Source organism: Lutjanus erythropterus, chromosome 2, assembly GCF_056507025.1.
Source record: "Lutjanus erythropterus isolate fLutEry1 chromosome 2, fLutEry1.hap2, whole genome shotgun sequence".
Taxonomy (NCBI): domain Eukaryota; kingdom Metazoa; phylum Chordata; class Actinopteri; order Lutjaniformes; family Lutjanidae; genus Lutjanus; species Lutjanus erythropterus.
In genome coordinates, this window is record NC_139318.1 from 13,267,501 (window position 1) to 13,292,839 (window position 25,339).

Here is a 25,339-nt window from a genome sequence, read left to right on the forward strand (position 1 = left end):
GTAAAACCTCACAAACACAGAAAAATAATGAGAAAACTAAAAAAAATATATAGGCAGAGGGCCTGCACATAGTTTATCAAGGAAAATCATGCATTATATGCCTTTAAAGTTAAAAAGTATGAACAAGGTAAAGGTGGATGCAGGTTGGAGGGTTGAATACTTTTCATTACGTGTTATATGTCACAGGTTTCAGGTAATTTTTCCAACCCTCTTACACTGAGAGCACAGTGCTATGAAATTGTGTAAATCCGTAGACCAGAGAATAAACAGGAACTCTTGACATGAGGCTATTTCAGAGGCACTAATGGCACCCTTATCACTAGCCTATGATAAAGATCACACTAATTGTCAAGCAGAAGGCCTGTAACTGTGGATTAAGGACGCACACACACACACACACAGAGAGAGAAAGAGAGAGAGAGAGAAGATAGAGAAAAGAAAGGCATCAGGGAACTATTAGGAGAAAGTGACCCAGTGGAGTCCTGAAAGGTTCAAACAACACTGACAGAGCATGACAGAGGGGAAGAAACAGTTGAAGGTCAGATGGCTCTCAGCTGACCTTAAATACATTCCTCCCTAAAGGGCAAAGTGATCCACCCCCCCTCCATCGTACACTGCCCCTGCACACCTCACACCCAAGCCTCGGGCAGCACGTCCTGCACAGTCACTGTGTGACACACTAGTCAGACCTGTACCTCTGGGCTTTATGGCAAAGTCAAGCAGGGATAACACCTTTTGAATTGTTCAATGGAGCATAAAACTTCATTTAGTGTGGGGTAGTGGATAAATAGCTGCATTTGACCATGTAATAATCAATATTCATGCCTCATTCTGCTCAACACACTATGCTATTACATACATAAACAGCTTCCATTGCAGATTGCAGATTAACCTATTATAAGGAGAGCAGATGTAATAAATCAGTACTGGGCTGTTGCACAGGCTGGGACTTGTATTAAACCCAACTCCCAAAAGAATATATATGAAAAAGGCCTCCTGTAAATAGTGCTGAAAAACAGACCTATGACTGAACTGAACTGCTGACCCATGAACACTACTGTTGCATTGAGGTTTTACCTTATGTTGGTGTTTGTAAATCTCTGGAGGTGAATAATACATAATAATAATAAATAGGAATTGTACCAGACGTTGTTATGTCAGCATGAATGCTGTTACTGACAGATGCTGTAATTATGACTGTGCTTGTCTGCAAAATGACTAAGAAAGGAAAAATACTGCTCAGTGCTGCCTGATGAGGAAACATGTCATTTGCAACATGCTGTAAAATTCCACCAACAAATACTCTCTATTTACTTCTTGTTGCACCAGAAGAGATTCATTTAATCTAAGATTTGTTCTAACTGAAGTTCAAAACTGAGCAGAGCTCCGTTGCAGTTAATGTAAACTGAACGCAAATAGAGTTTAGCCAATTTGGAGATGGTTGTCTACATTAAAATAAATAAAAAATAAATAAATTTGAGTGCTGGTGGGACCTAGTAAGTATCATGAAAAGGAAAAAAGGTGAGGAAATTTGTCAGAAATTCGGGGAAATACAGGAGAACTGTGATCCTGGGAGGAAATAGAGGGAGGGTGATGAAAAACAGGAGTCTCCTTAGAAAATCAGTGGGTTGGCAAGTATGTGTTACATGTTTGCTAGCTAGCTAAAGAGTTAACAAAATAAAAAGTTAAAATATTACATGTCTGCTAGCTAGCTGAAACATTAACAAAATGTTAAATTGTTTTCGAGCTAGCAATAAAGTTAATAAAATGAAAGTAAAAAGTAAAAAACAAAACGTTATATGTTTGCTGGCTTGCTAAAAAGTTAGTCAGCCTATTTATGCCACCCAGGATGGCTAGGCAGAAAGGCTCTAATTCACATTATAAAAGACTGAGTTTAGTTAAACCTCCTCAAGTGTAAATTTAAAGTTATGACTGGATCACAGTTTAAATTCTGTTGCACCAAAACTTTAAACTCCAGTTTAATCTAGGTTTAGAATAAAAACTAAACTGAGGTTTGAAGAGAGGTTTAAATTTATTCATTCTTAATTTCAATTGAGTTATGAAGTTTGGTGCAACATAATCTAATCAGGTTTAAAAGTGAATCTTTGTTAGTAGAGCCCATCCTTATTGTCTTGTTCTGAGAACCCTTTTCTTTCTTCAAAGACGTGGAGCACTAAACGACAGCTGAGATGTCACGCTGTATTTGGGCCACATCTAATCATGGCTGACGGCCCATATTTACAGCAGGGAAGCCAAGTAGTTCTTATGATTAGCCTCCCCTAACCTATCCCCTAAATAGTGAAGGGGACCATGTGATCGAAGTGGGGGAAAGGTACGAAATAATCTAAACATAATAATGTTGACCTTTTCCAGTTGAACACTAAGTCAGATGGCTGCGTCCCAAATACTCGAGTGTTGCTATTTATAGCAGCCTCACAAAGCCTGAAAGACAAAAACAATGGCTCCAAGGTTCACAGACAAAAAAACATCCTGCACATAAATACTCTCTAAAGCTTCACTTTATAAAGTTTTATTTACAACCGTATGGACTAATACAGTCTCTACATGGAGTAGATGTATCTTACAAATGAGGCTTCCGTTATGAAAGGCTGCATGTGCTTATTCATGTTTTAATATGAATTGAAACCACAGCCCTCATTTGCTGGAAGCAGTTTACTCAACCCCCATAAACACACACACACACACAGGACCTTTCTCAAGATAAGTGTCACAACTCATCCATGTAGCAGAACTAACCATTACCCCACTGCTGCTTACATAAAGTTCTGTGGCCTCACACTGACAGGAAGCTGAGCGCTGCCTCATATGGCTCCAATAAGAGGACACAAGGTTCATCAACAGCAGTGATACTGATTAAATATTCTGCTACGTATACCAGTTTATTGTAGCTTCAGTGAAATACTCCCTTGGATTGAAGTGTAAGTCATCATGGAGGCTACATTTTATTGACAAGACAGTCAGTGTCAGACTTTGCTTTAATTAAAGCAAAAAAGAGACAATATTAAGACAACGCAGGTAGTGGTGAGTGTTCTAGTTTCACAGTCTGTCCACAGTTGGTCTGTCTGTCTGCGTGTGTGATTTGCACACTAGTGCATAGTTACAAAGGAGACCCTCAAATAGGCAACCAAGCATTCAAATACACAAAACACGATTACTACAAATTCTTCATGTCTGCACACTCTTACAAACAGGCAAGATCTAAAAATTACATTTAAAAAAATCATTAAAAATAGATGAGGCCCACATTGAGCAGAGCTGACAGGACAAACAGATGATATCATGTCTTCATGTGTCTTCTCAATGTCCAGCTCTGACCTTGCTGTTGTTCCTTTGTTGTCCCTTTATTTCAGAGGACATTTCCTCAACAGTCTCTCAAGAGTCCCAGGCAGGTCTCTCCTGCACAAATCAGCTTCTCCTTCCTCCTCTGAGCTGCTTTTCTTCATCGTTGGCAGCTCTGCCCGGGTTTCCACCAGCAGTCCTCTGTGTCTCACTGACTTTGGCAGACCGTGGAGCTGCTCTTGGCCCCTGCAGCGGCCTTCTTGCGTCTCTTGTTGAGCAGCGGGTTGCTGGAGGTGTCGAGATCTTTGATCTTCACCTGGTCGTAGTCCACACGCATGGTGGCTAAAGCGCTGGTCATCTCTTCCTGTGAGAGAGACAGGGCAGAGGATCAGTTAGCTCAGTGAAGACTACTCCAGTATTTGTACAAAAGGTAGAGAGTTTAAGTGCACCTTTGTTCAGTTCTATTCTTAACCAGTGTGATTGATGATTTAAACTGGTGCTTTAGGAGTTTTTAAATGCCAACAGTTTGACATCTTGGAAAATATCCTCATTTATTGTAGTCAGTTAGCTTAGCTTAGCTTAGCTTATGGTAGCTGTGGGAAACACCTGGTTTGGCTCTGTCCAAAGGTAACAAAATCAGCCTACCAGCACCTCTAAAAGCTCATAAATTGACATAAAATATCTTGTTTGTTTAATCTAATGGTTTGCAAACATTTTCTGTCATGTCCCCTTCAGAGGCAGAAAAAGTTCATACCACCTTATTTTTATCAATCAAAAATAGCATAAAAGAATCAAAGTTGAATTTTAGACAAATAAAACTCAGCAACTTAGTTTCGCTCCATATTTCTCCCCTGGTCATCCAAGTGGCTCTATTGCTCCATGACCCCCACCAACACCCTCTCCACTCCAGGGTGACCCCGCTCCTTAGTTGGAGAATGGCTGGTTTGAGCCACACAAACAACTAAGTATAGAAAGGTGAACTTGCATTTTAACGGGGGTTATTTGCCAGGCTATTTCCTGTCAGGGAACAGTTGCCAGGAAACCAGTGGAGAGTTAAGGAAGTTTACGCATTTGACAATGAAATAGTCTGACATATAACTCCAGTAAAACAGCAACTTCACTTTTTTACACTTCAGCTTATAATCAGTGACCTTTAGGAGTGGAGTTCTGACCTCTGGATAAAACCAGGCAAGCTGTTTCCAGTCTTTATGCTAACTAGCTAAGATAACCGACTGCTGACTTTAGTCTTCTATTTAAAGGACCAGTGTGTGGAATTTAGTGGCATCTAACAGTGAGGTTGTAGATTATCACAAATTAAATACTGCTTGTCTCAGCCTACCATTCCAAGCGCATAGGAGAGCTTACTGTGGCTGAGAAACTTGTGAAAAATGCAAAAGGCCACATCTAGAGCCAGTGTTTGGTTTGTCCATACTGTAGAAACATGGTGGCCGCAGTGGAAGAGGACCTGCACCCTCTGCAGATATAAATGGTTGAGTCTAAAGTAACAAAACCACAACGATTCTTATTTTCAGATGATTGTACACTAATGAAGTATACTATGAAGTATAATAAATCCCCATAACTCTGGCACTGTGGACCTTTAAAATACAGATGTGTGAGTGATATCAATCTTCTTACACTCTGAACTCTCAGCAAGAAAGCAAACAAGCTTATACAATTATGTAATTTTCTACTCTTTTAAGGGCTGTTCTACAGTAATTCAGTAAATATTTTGTAGTGCAGGGAAACAGAAAGCGACATATCAAAGAACGAAAACGTTATGAGTTCCAGAATGGTCAAGTCATCACAGGCTGAAGCCAAGAGGAGCTGGAGCAAATACAGGCCTCAGACCATAAAAATTGTCAGAAGACTGGTGTGCAAACTAGAGCTGAGAGCCCTGCAAATAAAAACCATTAAACTCTTCACTTGTCAGTCGCAATCCATACTACCTATGTAGAAACATGTGTTTCACAAAAACAGACATTGCATGTCTGGTTTTTGTTTTTGACATGCAATATCTCGTTTTTGTGCTTTTTGAGAAGTGTTGGTTCAGGAGCGCAATCTGTGACATTTTTACGCAACATAGCATTGCCCATTGCAGAACTGAACAGTGGGGTATTATTTGTGTATCATTTTAGAGAAATGTTCTTTTCATACCTTATCACTTCAAAACTTACTCATTCAGCTTTTGTGAAGGAATGTGGTTTTCCACTCATGATTTTTGCTCATTTTTACAGCCAGTGAAAAAAATATGCAATTGCACAACTAAGATATTTTGTTCAGTTCTGGGGAAGTGACCCCACAGTGACTGAATGAGAGCAAACAAGCTGGAAAGAATGACACAGGGCTTTGTGTTAAAACTGTGTGTTAAATGTTAAAGATTTATGGGGATATATCGGTAGAATATGGCAGAAATTTAATATAATATTGTGTATTCTTCACCTTACCCTGAGGACACATATGAGGTGGGGTGCCATGAAGCACTGCAACACTACAACTCTGGCTGAACACACCAGAAGCACATTTCACTGCACCAGTCAACCCGCAATTCTGCCCCTCTGCTGTTTTCTAATTAAACAGAGAGCTGAACTTTATAATAACCTCATGAATCTAAAGCTTTTTATGTGTTCCTGGATAAAGCAGACCACTCCTTTGTAGGAAGATCTGCGAGGGGGGCTTCCTTCCTGCCTGCGTCTGTGTTGTTGCTGCTCATCTCACTTTCTCTCTGCAGACACAGCTGATAAGTATGTGTAATAAGCACATGATATAAAAAAACATACAACCACAAACAGCACGTAGTGGATGGACAGACTTTGATATTTCATCATGTGGTGGAAATATTTTGGGGAATTGAAACTCCAGAAGAACAGCAGGGAGAGGGCCAAAAAATGAAAAGGCTTGGAGAGCATGGGATGTATTTTTCATAATTTATATCATATATGATATATCATTTATATAGTATAGTATATTTTCAGTAGATTAACATTGTGTTTTCATTCCAAATGGAAGCAGGTAGTGCTTTGGGGAACTCTGGGGTGCTTCACAGGGCTTCCTCTTCTTGTGTGTTCTTGCCATTAATTAACCATTTATATCTACAGAGGGCATGGGTCGTCTTTCACACAGACTGCCATGCTGAACCATTGTGTTTCTACAGTAGCTCAAAATGGACAAACGAAACACTGGCTCTAGATCTGGCCCTTCACGTTTTTTGTAAATTTTTGAAGAAGAAGTGAAGTGCTGCAGACATTTTTCGGGAATACTGTGGGTCACGTGGTTCTTGTAGGATTCCTGCGGGATAGGAATAAATTTTTTCTGTTCATCACAGAAATGGAACAGGACAGAAAAAAACACCAAATCTAAGTGACATCACTATGACAGAGAGCAGGCAGGATGGGAATCATGGTAAAAGCAGGTAGGTTTTCATATATATAAAACAGCTCAAATATGAAAAACCTTTATTTTCTTTATTCAGAACATAATTGTAGTCCATCTGTTGTCCTTCTTATTCCCTTTTATTCTCTCCTGTCTGGTTGGTTGCAGCCACCTGACCAATGAATGACGTAAACTGACTATGGACAACATGGAAATGGAATGCGAGCCATTCTTCTGGGATTGGGGTGAGATGGGAATTTTTTTTTTTTTACTCTATCATGGAAGTGGGAGGGGACAGAGTGAACAGAAAATTTACTCCCCTGTCACCCTTTCATACAGACTAGATTGTGACGTCTGCCTCCCCCTGGTGGGCATCAGGGGATTATCAAGATGGTGCCACACACAAAAAAACTACTGACCACTTAAATAAGTTTTACTCACTATAGGGTGCGAGTTATAATTGACAATGTTCCTTTGCTGGCTTCAGTGTGGTAATCACTGTAATCATTGTCATGTCATTAGAGGTATCTAAGCTTGAGCTCAGAGAAATTTTAAAAGACAGTGTGTTATGATATTATTAATAATAGTAATGTTTTGTCAGATGTTTAATCAGAAAAGCGCTGGACGTCAAATTCTAAACAGTTGCTTGTAACTCATTATTGGATTATTATTATTGAACATTTGGACATATTTTTGGACATTTTGTGTCTTTATTTGATAATGCAGCTGAAGATATCTAGGAAATGGTGGAGAGCCTGCGAAAAACCTGCTCTACCAAGTGAGCTACCAAGACCCCAGACACATAGATCAATTTAATCTCTGTATGTCATAGCGATCTTGTCCTTGAACTGAAGAATCAGTGTTTTTACTAAAGTATTTGGCCTGGAATCATTTCATAACTGGAGTAGATATGTAATTAAGATATCTGGCAAATGTATTCCACCAATCTGGCACGGAAGAAAATAAATGATCATCCTGTCACCGTCACACGTGTTGGGTCACATGGGTCTGGACATGATCAATAAAGCTGAAAGAGTGTCCATGTTTTAGGACGTTTTCAGGTCGTTCAGGTGTTTGACACTGAGACAGTGGAGCAGACGCCCACAGCGTTTCAGAGGATACAACAATGCTAATTTTTTCATGATTTTGAGACATAATTTTTTTAAATGATGATTTTTTAATCATTCAAATTTGGCTGAGTGGTCAGGAAGACATTTCTGCGGTGTGACTAACTCATACCACACATTTATTGTTGCTTTACAGTATCTTTCCCATTGGGGCGATGAAGAAACATTTAGAAAATCCATGTTAAAGCTTCATGTTAATGAGACTTTTAATTGCTGGAATGACCCTTAAACACTGAGGTCAACCCAACATTGACAGGTTGTAATGTAATGGAGTGACCAGAGGGGGTCAGTGTTGTTGTGCCTCTTACCTTCACATCCTCCCACATCTCTCTGTCTTCAGTCAGAACTCGGGTGGTGTGGAGCGGCGTGGAGGGAACGACCATGGACTGCTGCAGAGTGCATAAACACACATAAACAGATGAAGATATGAGCAAACAGGAAGAAGCAGAGGAAATATAGATTGTGTATCTGTGCTTGACACACAGATTCTTACATTGATCCAGGGGTGGTTCATGAATTGAGTGATGGTCATTCTCTCATTAGGGTCTGTCTTAAGTAGCTGATGGATTAAATCTTTCACTGGAAAGGCAAAGAAAATGCAAAGATAATTACATTATTAATAGCAACACACGCGCATATGCAAATCTTGTGTCTGATGAAGCTTTTCCTGGTCTCAGGGACAGACTGGCCTACTTACTGTACACAGAAAATAGGGTTACATGAGAGAGAAGAGGGTGACTGAGTGAAAAAATAGAAAATCGGCACCATCATTGCCTTTGCTTTGAAGGACACCGGTTGTTTCTGACTTATCTGTAAGATGACTCACAGAGGAGATTTGGAATGATAATGTGTTCTAAATCTTAATTCCAGGAAATCACAGAAAAAAGTCATGTCAGTGTGCGTGGGAGATAAACCAGACTGACCCTACCTAAACTTTACACTCAGGTAAGGATACATGAAGCTTAAAGAGGTGATGCAGACCTCTAAACTCTAAACTGAGGTTGTTAAAAATCAGTGCATTGTTCCCACCACGATGTGACATTTTCAACCAACAGCAGCTGATCACGTACTGAGGTTTTCTACATGACAACGTTTTTAACTCGGTCATCCAGTAAACCGGCGGAGGCAGGCTGTTGCAGCTAATTATTAGGGCTGAACGATATGCAAAAAAATCATATGGTGATTACTTTGATAGATTTTGTGTTATGAGTCACAATTTTAATGGGAATTTTATTTTCACTAAAAATATATAAAAATGATGAAGGTGTAATTTTTGATGGGATCTGTGCCAAACAAGCACGTTCCCTTACATCTGGAGGATATAATTTGTAGGCTGGGGCATCCACAGTGCTATAATTATAATTTATGTTGTGATGCATTTTACCTTTAAAAATTGCAGCTCATTTCAAGAACATGTCAGTTTATTGTGCAGCTCTTGTTAATGTGACAACATAACAGTATACTATAACAGCCTGCAGTCATTTCTTGTAGTTATCAACAAGTCTCAGCCCATTCTTCTTTGGTGAATCTCTCAAGCTCCTCCAGATTTGATGGTCTTCTGACATGGACCTTGGTCTTCAGTTCACCCCACAGATTTTCAACAGGATTCAAGTCAGGGCTTCATGCAGGACAGTCAGTAACACTTTGGTCTTCTGGAGGCAGTTCTTCACCAGGAGTGACGTATGTTTTGGCTTGTTGTCGTGTTGGGAGACAAAGTGATGACCCAGACCCAGTTTTGCTGCTGACTGCTTGAGGTTTTCTTTTAAAATCTTCACATATCCTTCTTTCTTCATGATTCCTTCCACCTTGATGAGATTCCCAGTTCCAGACACACTGAAGCATCTCCACAGCATAATACTCCCACCACCATGTTTCACTGTGTGGACTGTGTTCTTTGGGTTATACATCTCTCCCTTCTTTCTCCAAACATAAGCAACATCTCTATGACCAAAGAGCTCTAGTTTCATCTCATCTGAACAAAGGACACACTTCCAGTATGTATAATCTGTCTCCAGGTTGTCCTTAGCATACTTCAGTCTGGCTTGAAGGTGTCTCTTCTGCAGAAGTGGAGTTTTTCTTGGTCTTCAACCTCGCAGTCCATTCCTGTGCAGGGCTCTAGTGATTGTCTTCTTTGAGACACCTCTCACTAGTTTTCTTTCCAGAGTCTTTGAAATCTTTCTCTTCCTACCTCTGCCAGTCTTGTTCTGTACTGTGTGGCTCTCTTTGAATTTCTTGATGATACTTTTCACTCCAGTTCTTGACACTTTGAAACGCTCTGATAACTTTGTGTATCCTTCTCTTGCTTTGTTGACATCAACAATTCTTTTTCTCAAGTCTAAACTGATTTCTTTTTTGTTTTTGGCATGATGCTTTCTCAAGTGACAGCTCAAACCCTTACTGAAGTTTTTGTACTGTGTGTAAATTGGAAGATAACCCTCAGTTTTAACTTGATTTTTCAAGCTTTGAGCATTACAAAGTTAAAGCACATCATTGCACAACAGTGGTTTGTGCTATGACTCGATAAAAAGGTCAGTTCTTAAGGGGGCTAATAATATTGTAATTTTTGTTTTTTTAAAGAAATAATTCTGTTATTGTGTGCAAATAGAAATAATTTATGCTTTCTAAAGAAAAGTAGTATGTTTAGAAATGCTACGTTGAAAATTCCTTGCTCTGTTAAAAAAAGCACTTGGGAAAACCTTGAAAAAAACTTTAAATTTCATAGGGGGGGCTAATAATTTTGTCCTTAACTGTAGGTTTATTAATCCACACATGGCAGGATGTGTTATTGCCTGACAGTAAATCTGCCCACTCTTACATTTTCAGTGCTGTGAAAAGGAGAGAAAAACAAGTGTTCTTTATTTTTAAATGTATAAGACTTGGTGTGGACAGGGCCTGTGTGTAGGTTTTCTCACCTTCCTGTGACACCTCAGCCCACTCTGGGTTGGGAAATTCATACTGGCCCATCCTGATCCTCCTCTTCATCCCTGGAGAAATGGCCTGGCCCGTGTTGGAGTAAAATGGAGGGAAGCCACACAACCTACAGAGACATTGTGGGACAGACAGAGCAACTTTAAAACCTTAAAAAAGATTCACATATGTTTTCTTTGAAGGTATCCATAGACCGTATCATCTAACAACACTGTGGTAACATTCACACTGATCCACACCCAACCACACACCCAGTACTCACAGGATGTACATGATGACGCCCAGAGACCACATGTCACATGACTTGTCATACTTCTCTGGGCCCAAAACCTCAGGAGCTTATCATTGGTGAAACACAAACACACAGGAAAAGATAACAATTATAAACAGAGATCAGTAGCAAAAGCAGTTTGGGTAAATATAGATAGTAAGTAACATTTTATTTATAAAGCACCTTTTAAAACAATTTGACAAATTGTTGCACAGTATATACATACTGAAAAAATAACAGTACGCTATGTAACAATCTTACTTGTCTCATTTGGTTTGACTGAAAAATTCAGCTGCAAATCATCAGCATAACACTGGTGGGAGGTACAAGTGAATCTACTGCCCAGGTTACCTCGAGGAAGCATGTATAGTGAGAAGAGGAAGGGGCCGAGGACTGAACCCTGTGGTACTCCACAGGGTGTAATTGCAGATGATAAAACAGATATTTAAAATGACCTGAAACTTCCTGTTTGTTGAGTAAGACAAGAACTGAGAGCAGAGCCTGAGATGCTAGTATATCAGTATATTTACTGAGATGAACAGCTAAGATGGAGTGATCAGTGGTATTGAAAGCGTCAGATAAGTCCAGCAGGACCAGGACAGAGTGTTTCCCACTGTCAGCTTGCAGGAGGATGTCATTTGTCACTCTAATTAGTGCTGTCTCTTTACTGTGTCACTGGCAAAAGCCAGATTTTTATTGAAAATATTGTGCACCTCAATGATATGAACGAGCTGCTGTGCCACGATTTATATAGATTTTTTCCTATTTAAAAATTCTGTTAATAGTTCATCTGTCTGGAAAATAGCATAAAGCAACTTACCCACATAGTATGGTGTATAACAGGGGGTCTGCAGGGGGTTGTGTAGTGTGGTCTCCTTAGCAAAGCCAAAGTCTGTTAATTTGAGGACCGCGTTTCTTTCTTTAGTGGTGTACAGCAGATTCTCTGGCTGGTTAGGAGGCAGAAGAACAAGAAAAATAATATGATAAAAGTTTCTTTAATGACCCAGAACTGATCATATTCTTCATCATTTGGGTGGAGGTCTTCATCTCTCTGCACCTTGATGTCCCTGTGTGCGATGTTTATGTTGTGGAGATATTCGATGGCCGTGCCGATGTCCCTCATGACCTCAGAAGCCTCTGGGAGAAAAAGAGGAAAACACACTCTCTCAAACCAGAAGCAATTCCAGTGTCACACAACAAAAGATGCAAATAAAACAGAGATCATGTAAAATAGAGGAACAAACAATGATTCATTATACAACACAAGTTTGTACAAAATTTGAGTTGTCTTTCCTTTATGCTACACACAATAAACAACTTATATCCAACATATATATCACTCTTAATAATGGTTAATTCTTTCTTTCTCACATCCTGAATGTCTTTAGTCCATCCATCCATCAGTCCTCACCTTTCTCAGTGAAGGCCTGGTCTCCTCTGGCCTGGATTCTGCTGAACAGCTCTCCTCCCTCCATGCTGGTCATACACACACACACACACACACACACACACACACACACACACACACACACACACACACACACACACACACACAAAATTTAATGCTTTTACTTCATTAAAGTAATCTATTTTAGTGTATTTTTAATTACAATTATTTATAATTATCAAAAACAGCAGTGAAAGTTTACTGTTCCAGTGTTGTACATATAAAGAATCAAATTCTGATGTATTGATGTTGAATTGTTTTTTTTTTACTCCATAATATCAGCATCCGCATTGGCCCCAAAAAATCGAGTATCAGTCGGGACGTAATTGTTATTAGTCTTTGTCTGCACATGTGTGTGTGTCTGTGTGTAGAGGTTTGTAATGAACTGTACAATATTACTATATTTACACATAAAGAAAATAAATATGGCCAAAGCATCTGCCCTCAATATTTTGCCAAAATAAATGCATATATATATAAATTCTACTTGTTTTATGTGGAATGAGGACACTGGGAAATATAAGCAATGAATCAGGGCTGGAACTAATAAATACATGTGTTTTTTTAGAATCACAGTTACAGTCCACATGTGCAAAGTAGATTCCAATGAAAGAGAAAACTATTAGCTGATATAACCGGAGACATGACGTGATATTATGCATACAAAATGGAAACTAACGACAATAAATCATACAAAAAGTCTGACAGATTTACTGTTTTCTAAGGCTGAACGACATGTTAAAAAATCATATTGCTTTCATATTATTTTGTCAGATATTGTGATTGTGATACAAGTCAAAGTAGAAATGATCATTTTTTGCATTTTCACTTTAAAAAAATATAAAAATCATGATGATTTAACACAAATTCTTGGTGATTTCTGCTGGGGTCTGTACTAAACAAGCATGTTTTCACCTGGAGAAAAGGATTTGTACCAGAGGCCGGGGCATTTCTGTAGCACCACAGTGCTTCATTTATAATGGTATGTTGTGACACACTTTACTTTTATCAAAAATTGCAGCTCCTGTGATTTGTATATTGCACTTAGCCATACTGCAATTTCAATTACTTTTCAGTTGTTTGTTCAGCCCTGCTGTTTTATACATTTATCTGCACAGACGCTGGGCTGGATTTCACTCACAATCTGTTTGGTTGTTTACAACTAAAAACACTGACATTGTTCACCTGAGAGCTTTCAGCTTCTTCAAAAAGAGAAATGGTAAGTGAAATTGAAATTCTAAAAATACCTAGTGTAAGAGGGAAACTGGATCAAAGGCGGAACAAAGGAAAAGTACCAAAATAACCTTGTTGAAAAGAACTGACAGTGTTTATATGAAATGAGCCTGCATTTCCTAATTTTGACAAACACAGACACTGACATTTGGCACCTGGGACCTTTGACCTAATTGTTTCAAAGTTCAGACGCTCTCACCAGCAGAAATGTTTCAGGATCATTATCAGCCTCCCACTCTCCACTTCTACACACGTACATCAAACAGCTTCAGCTGACGCCTGAAACTCGCCCTTCTCTTCCTAAGAAAAATGTGTTTGTGCTCATTTGTGACGTGGCTGTGCATTAACTTGTATGAAGTAAGCTCATGATTTCTGTGGTTCATGAGTGCACAGATGAACAGATAGCTGACAGAGATGTGACTGGCTGACTGACTGACTGACTGACTGACTGACTGACTGACTGACTGACTGGCTGACTGACTGACTGACTGACTGACTGACTGACTGACTGGCTGACTGGCTGGTTGACTGACTGACTGACTGGCTGACTGGCTGACTGGCTGGCTGACTTGACTGCAGTGGGCTGTGCTGCCGTCCTCTCCAATCCCTCACAGCTCACACAGGAAGCAGCTCACAGAACTGAGGTTACTGACAGCACACACACACACACACACACACACAAGGTCAACAACATACAGTACCACACAAACAATTGCTGTGTCAATAGATGTAATAATGAGAACCAGTTAGTCACCGTTTAAAAATTCCCATAAACTGAGGACGCTGTCATGTCTCTGCTGTCACGCTCTGTGGTTTCTGCTTTTTCCCTGGATAATTATGTTTTTTTTTCCACTCACAGGTGAAAGAGAGGCCAATAAAAAAGTACAAAGCTTAACTAAAGAACACACACGCAAACAATGTTTTATTACTGTCACTGGAGTCACTTGGGTTATAACAGTTTGTTATAACATTTGAAGCCAAAATGGAAATCTGTCTGTCTATCACACCATTAGTGCCGACATCCTCACATCTTATGACTGACCTTTGACATGTGATAATTCTGCCCTCAGTGGTACAAAGCTTATGCTCTGATGCCGTACACGCACACACACAGGCTCTGTTTTGAGTGAACATATATACACATATAACATATTAAATATACTTAAAAATTAATTTCCTTCACCATTCTCAGGCTTCAGCTGAGTACTGTAACATGACATTTATTTGTTTTATGAAATGTTGTTAGTTAATCTCTCTTTCTGCTCCACAAAAACTTGCTGTACTGAAGCAACAGTTTGAGCTTTAACACCTGGCTTTTCATCAATAAAATTAAGAAAGATTCAATTAAAAAGTCAGTTCAATTTTTACTCAAAACAGACATTAAATTTAATTCTGTTTCATCAGAACATTAAACTCCAATTTAAACTGTGATTTAGTATTAACTTGAAGAGGTTTAACTTTGGCTGCCTGTTTGAGCTGGACTGAGCAAAATAATCAAGTTGCCTTGAAGAAAGAACCCAACTGAGTTTGATGATGCTGCTGAATTTCTCTGAAAGTAGCTGTTCAGCATTGGAAATGTTATGGAGCTGAAGAGGAAGACTGGACCAAGTGTCAAACATGGCAGTGAAAGAAATGCAGGTGTACCACCAATGTTCCAACTTCTCATAGTGGCCCTGAGATTTCATGACACTGAAAGGTTCCTGGGGGTGAAGGGGGAACTGTTTGTCCCACACAACTCATCTGTCTGCTGAATTGTAAGATTACAAAGTCCTGACAGCACTCTAATTCATCTATGATCTTTGTATTATTTATCCACGTCAATTTGGGTAAGCAATTATCTCCATACTAATTAAACTCTATTTAATTTCTGTTTACATCACTAAACTTGGAGTTATTAGATTTGTTTTAAATTGTGCAACAGAGCTCTGCTTTATTCCAAATCTGGATTTACTTATTTGGTAGTCCTATTGAACTATATATTATGATTCTGTTTTGATTTGTGGAGAGTTTGCGTTCTTTATTTATCACAAAGCACATGTAAAAATTCCCGTGGAAACCTGTAGAAATTGTTCTGTTGTCCTGTTTTCTGGTCAACTACTCATTAGATAAATACACATCATCCTTTTTCAAATCTATGCTCCTGTGCCAAGCTACAACTTATGGGAATTTAGAATCATTGTAAGCTCTGCTGCCAGTTTTAATCCTGATAATATCTATTAAAGTACACAATTCATTTTTGTAAGTGACTTTTATTATTATTTATAGGAGAATCCTGTATAAACTGAGTCCTTCGGTTTATCTGACACCAAACATCACCAAATATTAAGACGAGGAAATACTACGAGGTTATTAAGGTAAGTGTTCTGATAGGTGTGTTAACTGAAGAGCACAGTGGTGAAATGTGAATCCTACCACTCCATGATGATAAGCAGGCACTTCTTCCCATGATGCATGTTCTCATACAGACTGAGGATGCGAACAATATATGGCCCTCCTGATACTCGCCAGTGTAGCTCCACCTCTCGTCTCGCTTTGGGGCTGTCGTAGAGAATCTGGGTGACACAGAGACAATGATGAATACAAAAGATTTTCAGTGCACGACAGGACTTAAGAACTCATACATTACCTCAATACATTAATATCTACTATTTACATATAATGTCTGTTTCAGAGCAAACTCTAATAATATAATAGCTAACAAAATTAGTTATTTAATGTGTAATTTCGCCTAAACCCTGCATTTGTCTATTTTGGGTGACTGTAGAAACATGGCGGCCTCCATGAAAGAGGACATGTGCTCTCTGTAGATACAAACGGCTCAGTCTAATGTAACAAAATGACTTTATACTAATGAAAACATACTTATGGATACTATATGAAATTTCTGCCATGACCTGCCAATAAATCTCCCTAAATCTTACACACTAGAACTCTAATTAACCAAAGAAAAGGTTGATGAAATTATGGTTATTTGCAGCAGTAATTTTAATATCACATGGTTAAATAATTATTACATTTTTTGTTTTAGTCCTTTGGACAGCCTGGTCACACAGGATGTGTTGACTGTTATGTTTGATATAAGCACACACACACACACACACACACACACACACACACACACACACACATACACACACACACACACACACACACACACACACACACACAGCAGGTGTTAGATCCTTACATAGCACACATCTTCAGTCAGGGTGTATTTTTGGATATGACAGTGATGGAGTGACCTGCTGTTCACAAGGCCGGTCTGGTCACAGATCTAGTCTGGAGTACATAACACACACAGAGGCTGACTCACTGACGTATGACAGCCACACACACGCTAAACATGTTCTCAAACAGGTGAACTTACTCAGACTGTGAAAGGAATATTTATGAAACACGATTTTCACTTCCATGGGTGACAATGAAATAATTTCACATTTCTTGGAAACTCCAAATGTCAGAGCTGCACCCTACGTCGCGTTTCAGCTTACTGATGTCAAAGAGGAAGTGAAGGCCGCTGGTTTCGAGCAGTAGGCCGTTGAAAGAAGAAGTTGAGGTTTCCGGTGACTGATCTACCACTCTAAGTGTCCTACTTTGAAGAGCAAAGCAGTGGGCAGGTTTCTTTCTGCTGTGTCATTAATAGCTTTATGACTTTAATCAAAGCAGACGACATGTGAGCAGGTTGCCTTTAATTTCCTGCAATGAACCAGAAATGGCAACAATAAAAGAGGACTGTGTGGATTAAATAAACATATGAAACACTAACAGAGCTGAGAGAATGAGACGGACACAGTTAATCTTTTCATGGACTCTTTTCTTATGTGAGTCGACATCATGGAGGCTTGTCTCTGATCCTGCTCTGAGCCAATCAACCACATCCTCGCAGTCCTCTAAACCAGCCGCTGTCCATAGACTGCAACACACACTGAGACACAAACCTCTGCACCCCATGTGGCCACAAGTTTAACAACACACACACACACACACACACACACACACACACACACACACACACACACACACACACACACACACACACGAGTGGATATTGCTCCGACATGTTTACACTCCATGTCCACACTATCAGATATTAGTGGCTGTCAGCAAGCTGGACAGCCACAATAAAAAGGTGGTTTATCTTTACAACTTTAACCAATAAAGCAATACTCATAAAGTCTACATCAAAGTGAACTAGGAAGTTCAAATCAAATCAAAAGCTGTTAATATGTACAAGTACAGTATACTTGCCTATACCTGCTTTGTGCAGTAATAACAATGTTATACTGTTCCTACTACATTTAGCTTACATTTAGATAACAAAAAAAGTCCTGGCAGTTTAAGTGTGTAATATGTAAGTGGCAACCTGTTGCATTCATACCACAAACAAATATGCAGCAGCACATTGCCAGAGTAACTGCTAACTGCTGCTAACTGTTAACAGCTGCCCAGACTAGAAGCTTGTAGCACTGGAGGAGTGTTGGTGTTTATACAGCTAGCACAGGAGCCTCGGGCCACAAGGAGAGGACGATTTACAGGCCTGGGGCGACCCAGCAGGGCATGCTGGCGTGGAGCAGTGCTAGAATGGGCACCAAAACTGAAGCCAGGCAGTCAGGCAGACAACTGAACTGACCGGTTTCATGCCCAGTAATACTGCACTGAGGTGATTTACAGCAGCTCTGACCAGGACTCTGAAACTCAGAGATGATGAAGACATGGCAGGCAGGGACAGGAGAGGCATTAAGTGGAAGAGAAGTGAGGGGGAGGTTGGGCAAAACCAAGATGGTTTTTGTGTGTTTTATTTCCTTTCTATCGAGTCTGAATAACGTGTGTGTCACAGTGAGTTAACAAGGCAATTAAGCAAGTTGTAGTTGGTCTTATTATGGTTGTATATTTTTCCGTTTAAGGAAAATAGGTGTAAGAATATTTATTTTCTTGACATTTTGTTTGTATTTATTATTAGACTAAAAAAATAGAACAGCTGAGACTGATGGGAATGTCATTTCTTTTTGTACTGGACAATGAAAAGTTGTACCTAATGAAGATTTAGACTGAAAAAAAGGATTTCTCCTCTGGGCTCCAAAAATTTCATGGACATTGTTGAGATATTTCAGTCTGGACCAAAAGACTGATGTACCACACAGCACAGCTAATTGCTAATAATTCCTGTGTAGATTTTGGAATATTATAATACTTTTTTTTACTTTTATATATACTTTCTCACAGCAGCCATTTTGACATGAAATAGTAGGGCACAGGTGTTATGAATAATACTAATTAAGGTTCCATTCAGGGCTGACAGACTCAGCGTGCTGCTATTGTGAAAGTTGGCTCACTGGAAAGGTTCTGCTGCCTTAATTAGTATCATTGGTAACGCTTGTGTTTACAATTTCATATTAATACAGCTGCTGTGAAAAAGGTCTATACATTACAACCTTTCAACTACAGTAAGAAGAATACCACAGGCTTATTGTTGTATGTTTTTCCTTGGTATCAGACGTAAACTACAGTGAACTTTACACAAAACCTTTTAAGTAAAATCCCCAGTGAATGTCCCCACTAGCCAATAAAAACAAGTTCCTCCATGCTAATATTGCAACAATGCTCAATCATGCCTGTTACACTCATTCAGGATGATATGTTGGACTGCAGTGTGTTTCTCCGTGTTACAGTCAGAGCAGATAATGAGCTTGAATTGCACAACGAGCCTCTGAAGCCTGAGAGTCAGTGGAGACTTATAAGCCCAAAGCTCTGAGACTGATTAACTTGTTTAAGAGCACCGGCTGCCTGGAGCGAGCCTGCATAAGATCTGAGCGCAGTTTTCAGCAGCGTTGGACCAAACCACCGAGGATTTTTGATGACAGTTTGGTCTCTGTGGGTCCGAGAGGAAACCCAGATGTGCCACCAGCATGAAAAAGGAACTGACCACAGAGGTGAACATAAAGATTCGGACTATGAATGGAAGCCTTTACACAGACCTGCAGGTTTCCATGTGCTAAGCTGGAAGGCACTTAAGACGCTAAAATGGAAAAATCACTGGCCAAATACATGCTTCTAATGGTATTAACAGTTAATGGCAGGGCTCAGGACAACTGCTATGCACTGCAGGGATCTCCCAGGTCCCTCTCCTCCCAGGAGTCACACAAATCCAAATTAAAAGAATCCTGATGACTGTAACTGCATTACATTAAAAGGATGGCTCCCCTCCAGCTCTAGCTGCAAAGTGGATTAAACCTATACCCATCCATTACGTTTAGCGCTCAGAGCAACACTTAATTAAAAAGCCAGTGAGCTGGTCACTCTCCTCACCCTCTTCCACATTAAACACTCTCCATTACTTTCTTTTGCCTTCTATTTGCCTTGAGATTAAAAAGGGCTTTAAATGATCTTAAATCGCAATAAAAACTCTAAAAAAGGGTGACTTTATTTGACAGGCTGTACAAAGGACTGTCATGACAATCTTATAACCATGTCTTAACACTGACCATCATGAGACCACTATAAGTATGTCATGAATAATTCCCTTGGCCTTGACTAAAATGGTACCACATAGACTGGAAAGGTGCCATTAAATGTTCTAAAGCCAATGTGACAAGTGTACTGTACCAAGAGGCCTTTATTTAGCCTATAGAGTCACCTGATGGACAGATAACAGTTAGCTAGTTTACTAAAGTAGGTTAACCAGTGTCTGATTCATGTCAAGATGTCGTAACTAAGAAATTATTGGCTTGATTAATGTCAAGTTGTCTTAACAAAGGCACCTCAAACAATGTTATTTTTCATTAAAAAATACATAATTGACTGAATGGCACCTAACAGTCATAAAAATCATGAAGAAATATCATAAAAACTCCATCATGTTCATCACATGATAATAACAGTGTAATGACAGTCTATTGCACATTGCTTCAACTAAAGTGTCACCGAGATGTCTTTGGAAAAACAACTAATTAAGTTAATAATATCTTTGAAATGACAATCTGTTGTCAAACTGGCCTTATAACATTTCATGACATCATTATGACAAGCCCAAATGGTACCACTTTACTTGAAAACAAGGAAAATATTCATGTCACACTTATAATGGCCTTATGATGGCCAGTGTCAAAACCAATCACATATGAGAGCATAGTAAACACAAACAGTTTGTTGGAGTTTAATCGTGTCAGGCTGTCATAACAAACACACTGACAGGTTATCTTGTCTTGGCCAAAGTCAAGTTGGTATAATAAAGTATGAATATTTTTGTCTTGATTAATGTCAATGTCAAATGTCAAACACTGACAACTGTCCATTAAATATGACATAATTTCCTGAATGCCACTGACTTCAGTCAAAACACTCATAAAGGCACCTTCATGTTCATGACAGGTGTCATAATGTGGTTATGACAATATAATGAAAGTCTTATGTGCATCCCTCAAACAATGTGTCACCAAAAATGTTAACTTAGTCCAGAATAATTTGCAAGCAAACCAACCCAGACACCAGTATGAGCTACAGTAGAGAAGGCATATTGTGATTTCTTGAGTGTTTTGTTGGTTTTCTCTGAAACTTTTTAAGAGTCTTCAGAGAGCACAGGGAGTTTCAGATGCTGAGGTTTGTGGTGTGTTCTCTAAGCCGAGGGTCACCCTGACCTGCTGTTAGCTTTCCCACTGGAAGCTGAGGTCTGTTAGGCAACAGGTGATGCTGTAATGGATGCTGTCAGCAGTCACATGACTACACAGAAAATATTTTCCCATTTCAACACACCAGTTTCCTCATAGCCAAGTTTCTCATACAAAACAGTCTTGTGCTGTGGTATCATGTAAACATCTCTTACAAATTCTACTTTTTTAAGCAGCTCTGGCATGAAAAAATATCTCAATTCAGCAAGTTGCCTGAAGACTTTCATTCTCTCTGCTGTCTTTCTTTCCTTCTTTTTCATTTCTAAGCTGTGATTGTGTTCTTCTGTCTTCCAGTCTGACATGATGCTATCAAGCTTTCCATCCCTCTTGGCCTTACATTGTTTTGTTTGTGACTTCCTATTTTCTGCAGCAGTTTATCTCCCTTTCTCATCCCCTGTCTCTCTTTCCATCCCTGTGCTCGGGTCTGCAGTTCTGCTTGTGACACTGTTGCTGCCTGGTTTGGCAGCTCAGATCCAGATGGATTACTGTAAGCCAGTAAATCTTTCTGAGTCTGCGACCCAGTGGTGACAGGTGACAGCCTGACAACCCGTGCTTGTGTGCATCTAGGCGCGTATGAAGGCGTGCCCAAGTTTCCACTGCTGCCTGGAATAAGGTGTCACTGTCAAAGTCCATGTGCCTCTATGAAGCAGCGTAACATGTCACAGAATATGACCAGGTGACCACACACCCCTTAACTTACATCTGATCCAGAGAGGCTGAGATTCTACGAAACACAGCCGCTCCATGATCACATTCAGCCTGTCCACATGAGCATGTGAGCTCAGTGGGCAACACGTACAGTACATGTCAAACCCAATGTCAGCAGCACGAGGTACACATACTGTACATGCAAAAACGTAGATAAGACATGTATGGATGCCTGTAATAGTCTGTCTGTTACAAGTTACAGTGTTGTACGTCTGTGACAAGAAGCTGAAGTCAATACAGGTCAGGGTTTTTGAATCTTGTCTACAGGCTCACAAGTGAACCCCTTTCAAAACTCTTAAATCTTAAACACTTACACTTAAACACAGTATTCCTGTTTTATCTCATCTTATTTTATTTTATTTTTCTGCATTTTCCCTTACACTGCTTCTTTTGTCCCTTGTAAAAGTCCTGCATTCAAAAATTTAAACAAGTATAAGTATCTCAGCATTATCAGCAAAATTTTGGAGTTTTAACAGGTTATGAAACTGATTCCTCTTAAGGATCTAAAGACCATCTGTAAGAAGACTGGCTGTTCTGTATATTTGTTCTTATTGCCTGCCACTTAGTCGGATTCTCCTAGAACCCATATAATGAGGCTGTGCATTTTCCCAGGCAAACTTACAGTGGGTAGAACGTTTGTGGTTATTATGGTGGAAACATTATCACATTTGTCTACAGGGACTTCCAAAATCAACAAAATATGAAAGTTCCATGCAGTAGCTTTAACTGCTTCATATACTGTTGGGTAATTTAATCTACAGCAATGCATCATATGCTATAAAATCACCTTATGTTTGTAGTGTTGCTGTCCTGTGAGAACCATGTATCCCTAAAAAGTCGACTTTTTATGAACTCAAAAACTATCCCTGTTTTCAGCTTTGTGACAGTGCATTTTCCAGCTAATCCAAGAGGATGTTTGAATAGTTTATTTTGCTTAAATGTACGATATGCAAGGTTTTCTAAAAAACAATGTATAGGCTTATTCAAAATTAATTCTTCTGCTGTCTGTATCTGCAGAGACCCTTCCCTCTGCCTGTATTTTCTTATTTTGATGTGTTCGGGATTGTTTCTGGATGTCAACCTTTGGGCAGTAGTGTGTAGGCCCCAGCCTATAATAGCACACAGGTTGTAGGGTTGGGACAATGAGAATGTTCATACATTTTTTGTAGGTTACGTCTCTGTCTCCATTTCTGTCCTCTGCTCGCTGTTTATGCCATGGATGAATAATGAGCTGCAGGTCTGTGTGTCTGTTTGATCAAGGTCGGGGCTTAGCTACACTCAAATGCAGTAACGGCTGTGAAAGACTCAGAAAAGGTTTTATTTCGTTCTCACTAATACTGCTCCCTCACTTTTTTCACTCTCTAGCTTCTTTGAGCGCTGCTGCTGTCTCTGTCTTGCTCACTCCTGAGCCAGGGAGGAGGGGCCAAATTTGAATGTTGTGTTTACAAATAGCAATCGACATATCCTGCATATTCTACCTTTAAGAAGAGGGAGAATTTTCTATACCCATAAACTGAAGGATTAAGTGTTTCTTCATCAGAAAATCTGAAAAGTAACTAAAACTGGTAGTCAAATGTAATGTAATGTAGATGTAACAAAACCCAATTACATGTTCAGATAGCACCCTTATTAATATATTCATGCTCATATGTAACTTCTTAAAATTAGTTTGCTGGTGAATCTACAAGTAGGTTTACATTTATACTGTACAAACAATGAAGTGTTAATCTGGTCGACAGGTTTGGACACTGGACATTAAATGAAACTATATCCAGACACAAAATGTCAAAATGTCTTACATTAAACTCATGTTTGTTAATACATCAATACCTAGGTGTAACAGAGCATTTAATATTTCTCAAGTGATCATAACTGGACCTAAGTCTTCAATGATGCAGTAAGTGTATATATTTTAGGGTTTAAAAGTATTGACTAAGGTTTAATTATGAGTTGTGCAAACTGAGCTGTGTCTACTACTCTGTTATGACATACTCATAGTGTCAGGTGACTTCTTTACCTTCAGTGCGCACTTCTCTCCTGTCTTCTTGTTGAAACACTGGAGGACTTTCCCATTGATCCCTAAGCCCAGAACCTGACTGGAGATCTTATAATCGTCCGTCACTGCGTTGCGCTTTATCTCCAGTTTGGGATAAACGGGCAGGGGGAACTGTGTGGATTTGCTGTCCCCGACCTCTCCGTCAGCAGCGGCGGAGGGAGCAGCGGGCTGCTGCTGCTGCTGTTTGGGCTCGTCAGCCGGGGAGTCTGGCTCCGGCTCAGCCTTCGGCGCTTGAAGCGGTTTTTCCTTTTCGTTTCCATTTTGTAGCATGTTCACACCGGCTTGTTGCCACCAGCGGGAGCAGAAGAAAGAGTGAGTAATTCACCAAAGTAATGCGATGACTCCTGCTGCCCTCCGGTAACTGAGCTGAGTGGAATCCGAGAGCACCGCTGGAGCGTCTGGTCGTCCGGGTCACCGCAGGTCCTGGACGGATCCACACAGTAATCCCACTGTATGTAGCTACAGTACAGCTTAGAAAACGAATTACTTTGGTTAAAATTACACAATAACTACTTTTTCCTCTCACCGAATTAAATACCTGCCTACTTGTTTCAACAACTATTCTGTCAATCGTGTGAATCTCTTCAGAGAAATCCAAATATTTTAGAAGATCTGAATGTCACAAAAATTAAAAACTTGAATTCACAGCAGTGTAGAGGATATTCAGCTGGTCCTGGTGGTGATCTCAGTTTCCCGATGATCCGGAGTCCTGTGGCTGTGCTCACATGGCCAGTCACTGTCACTGTTTGTACAAGCACCACCCTCTAACAGTAAAGTCAGATTTCTCAACTGGCCCTATGCGGACGCCTTAAAGGAGCAGCACGTATAATCAGCTCAGTGTTGCGTGAGCACGTTGGAGAAGAGGACATGGCTGTATGCTCAGAGTACAAGAGACGAGCTGACTTTTCGATAACATTAATAGTAATACATTTATTATGAAAATGAATGGATTTAAGCTGTTATGATGTATGTTACACTTTACCTGTTTATTATTGTGTTGCCAAATAATTGCCAGGACTGTAGCTAGGTACTGGAGCTCAAACAAATCGATTACATCTACACAGGAAGATAAGTAAACCAACAAGTGCTACTGAATAACCTGAATAAATATTATTATTATTCCTATATATTTTTAGTCTCCTGTAAAAGTAACAACAGAAAATGAGTTGGAAAAAGTGAAATACTTTGATTTTCTGTGTTTGTACAGCCTTATTGTTCAGTGTTGATGAACAC

At 39.6% G+C, this 25,339-nt stretch overlaps 1 protein-coding gene across 1 annotated transcript; it reads right to left on the reverse strand.

Annotated features, from left to right (window-relative positions):
• Positions 1 to 2,514: 2,514 nt before the first annotated feature.
• mapkapk3 (MAPK activated protein kinase 3) lies at positions 2,515 to 24,860 on the reverse strand. Its single transcript, XM_084728845.1, has 10 exons — positions 24,068 to 24,860; positions 16,091 to 16,230; positions 12,410 to 12,474; positions 12,056 to 12,135; positions 11,819 to 11,945; positions 10,990 to 11,065; positions 10,712 to 10,836; positions 8,293 to 8,378; positions 8,108 to 8,188; positions 2,515 to 3,664 (listed from the first exon to the last, which is right to left on the reverse strand). Exons 1-10 carry the CDS (start codon positions 24,374 to 24,376, stop codon positions 3,509 to 3,511), a joined length of 1,245 nt encoding a protein of 414 aa, XP_084584971.1. The 5' UTR covers positions 24,377 to 24,860; the 3' UTR covers positions 2,515 to 3,508.
• Between the last annotated feature and the right edge of the window lie 479 nt (positions 24,861 to 25,339).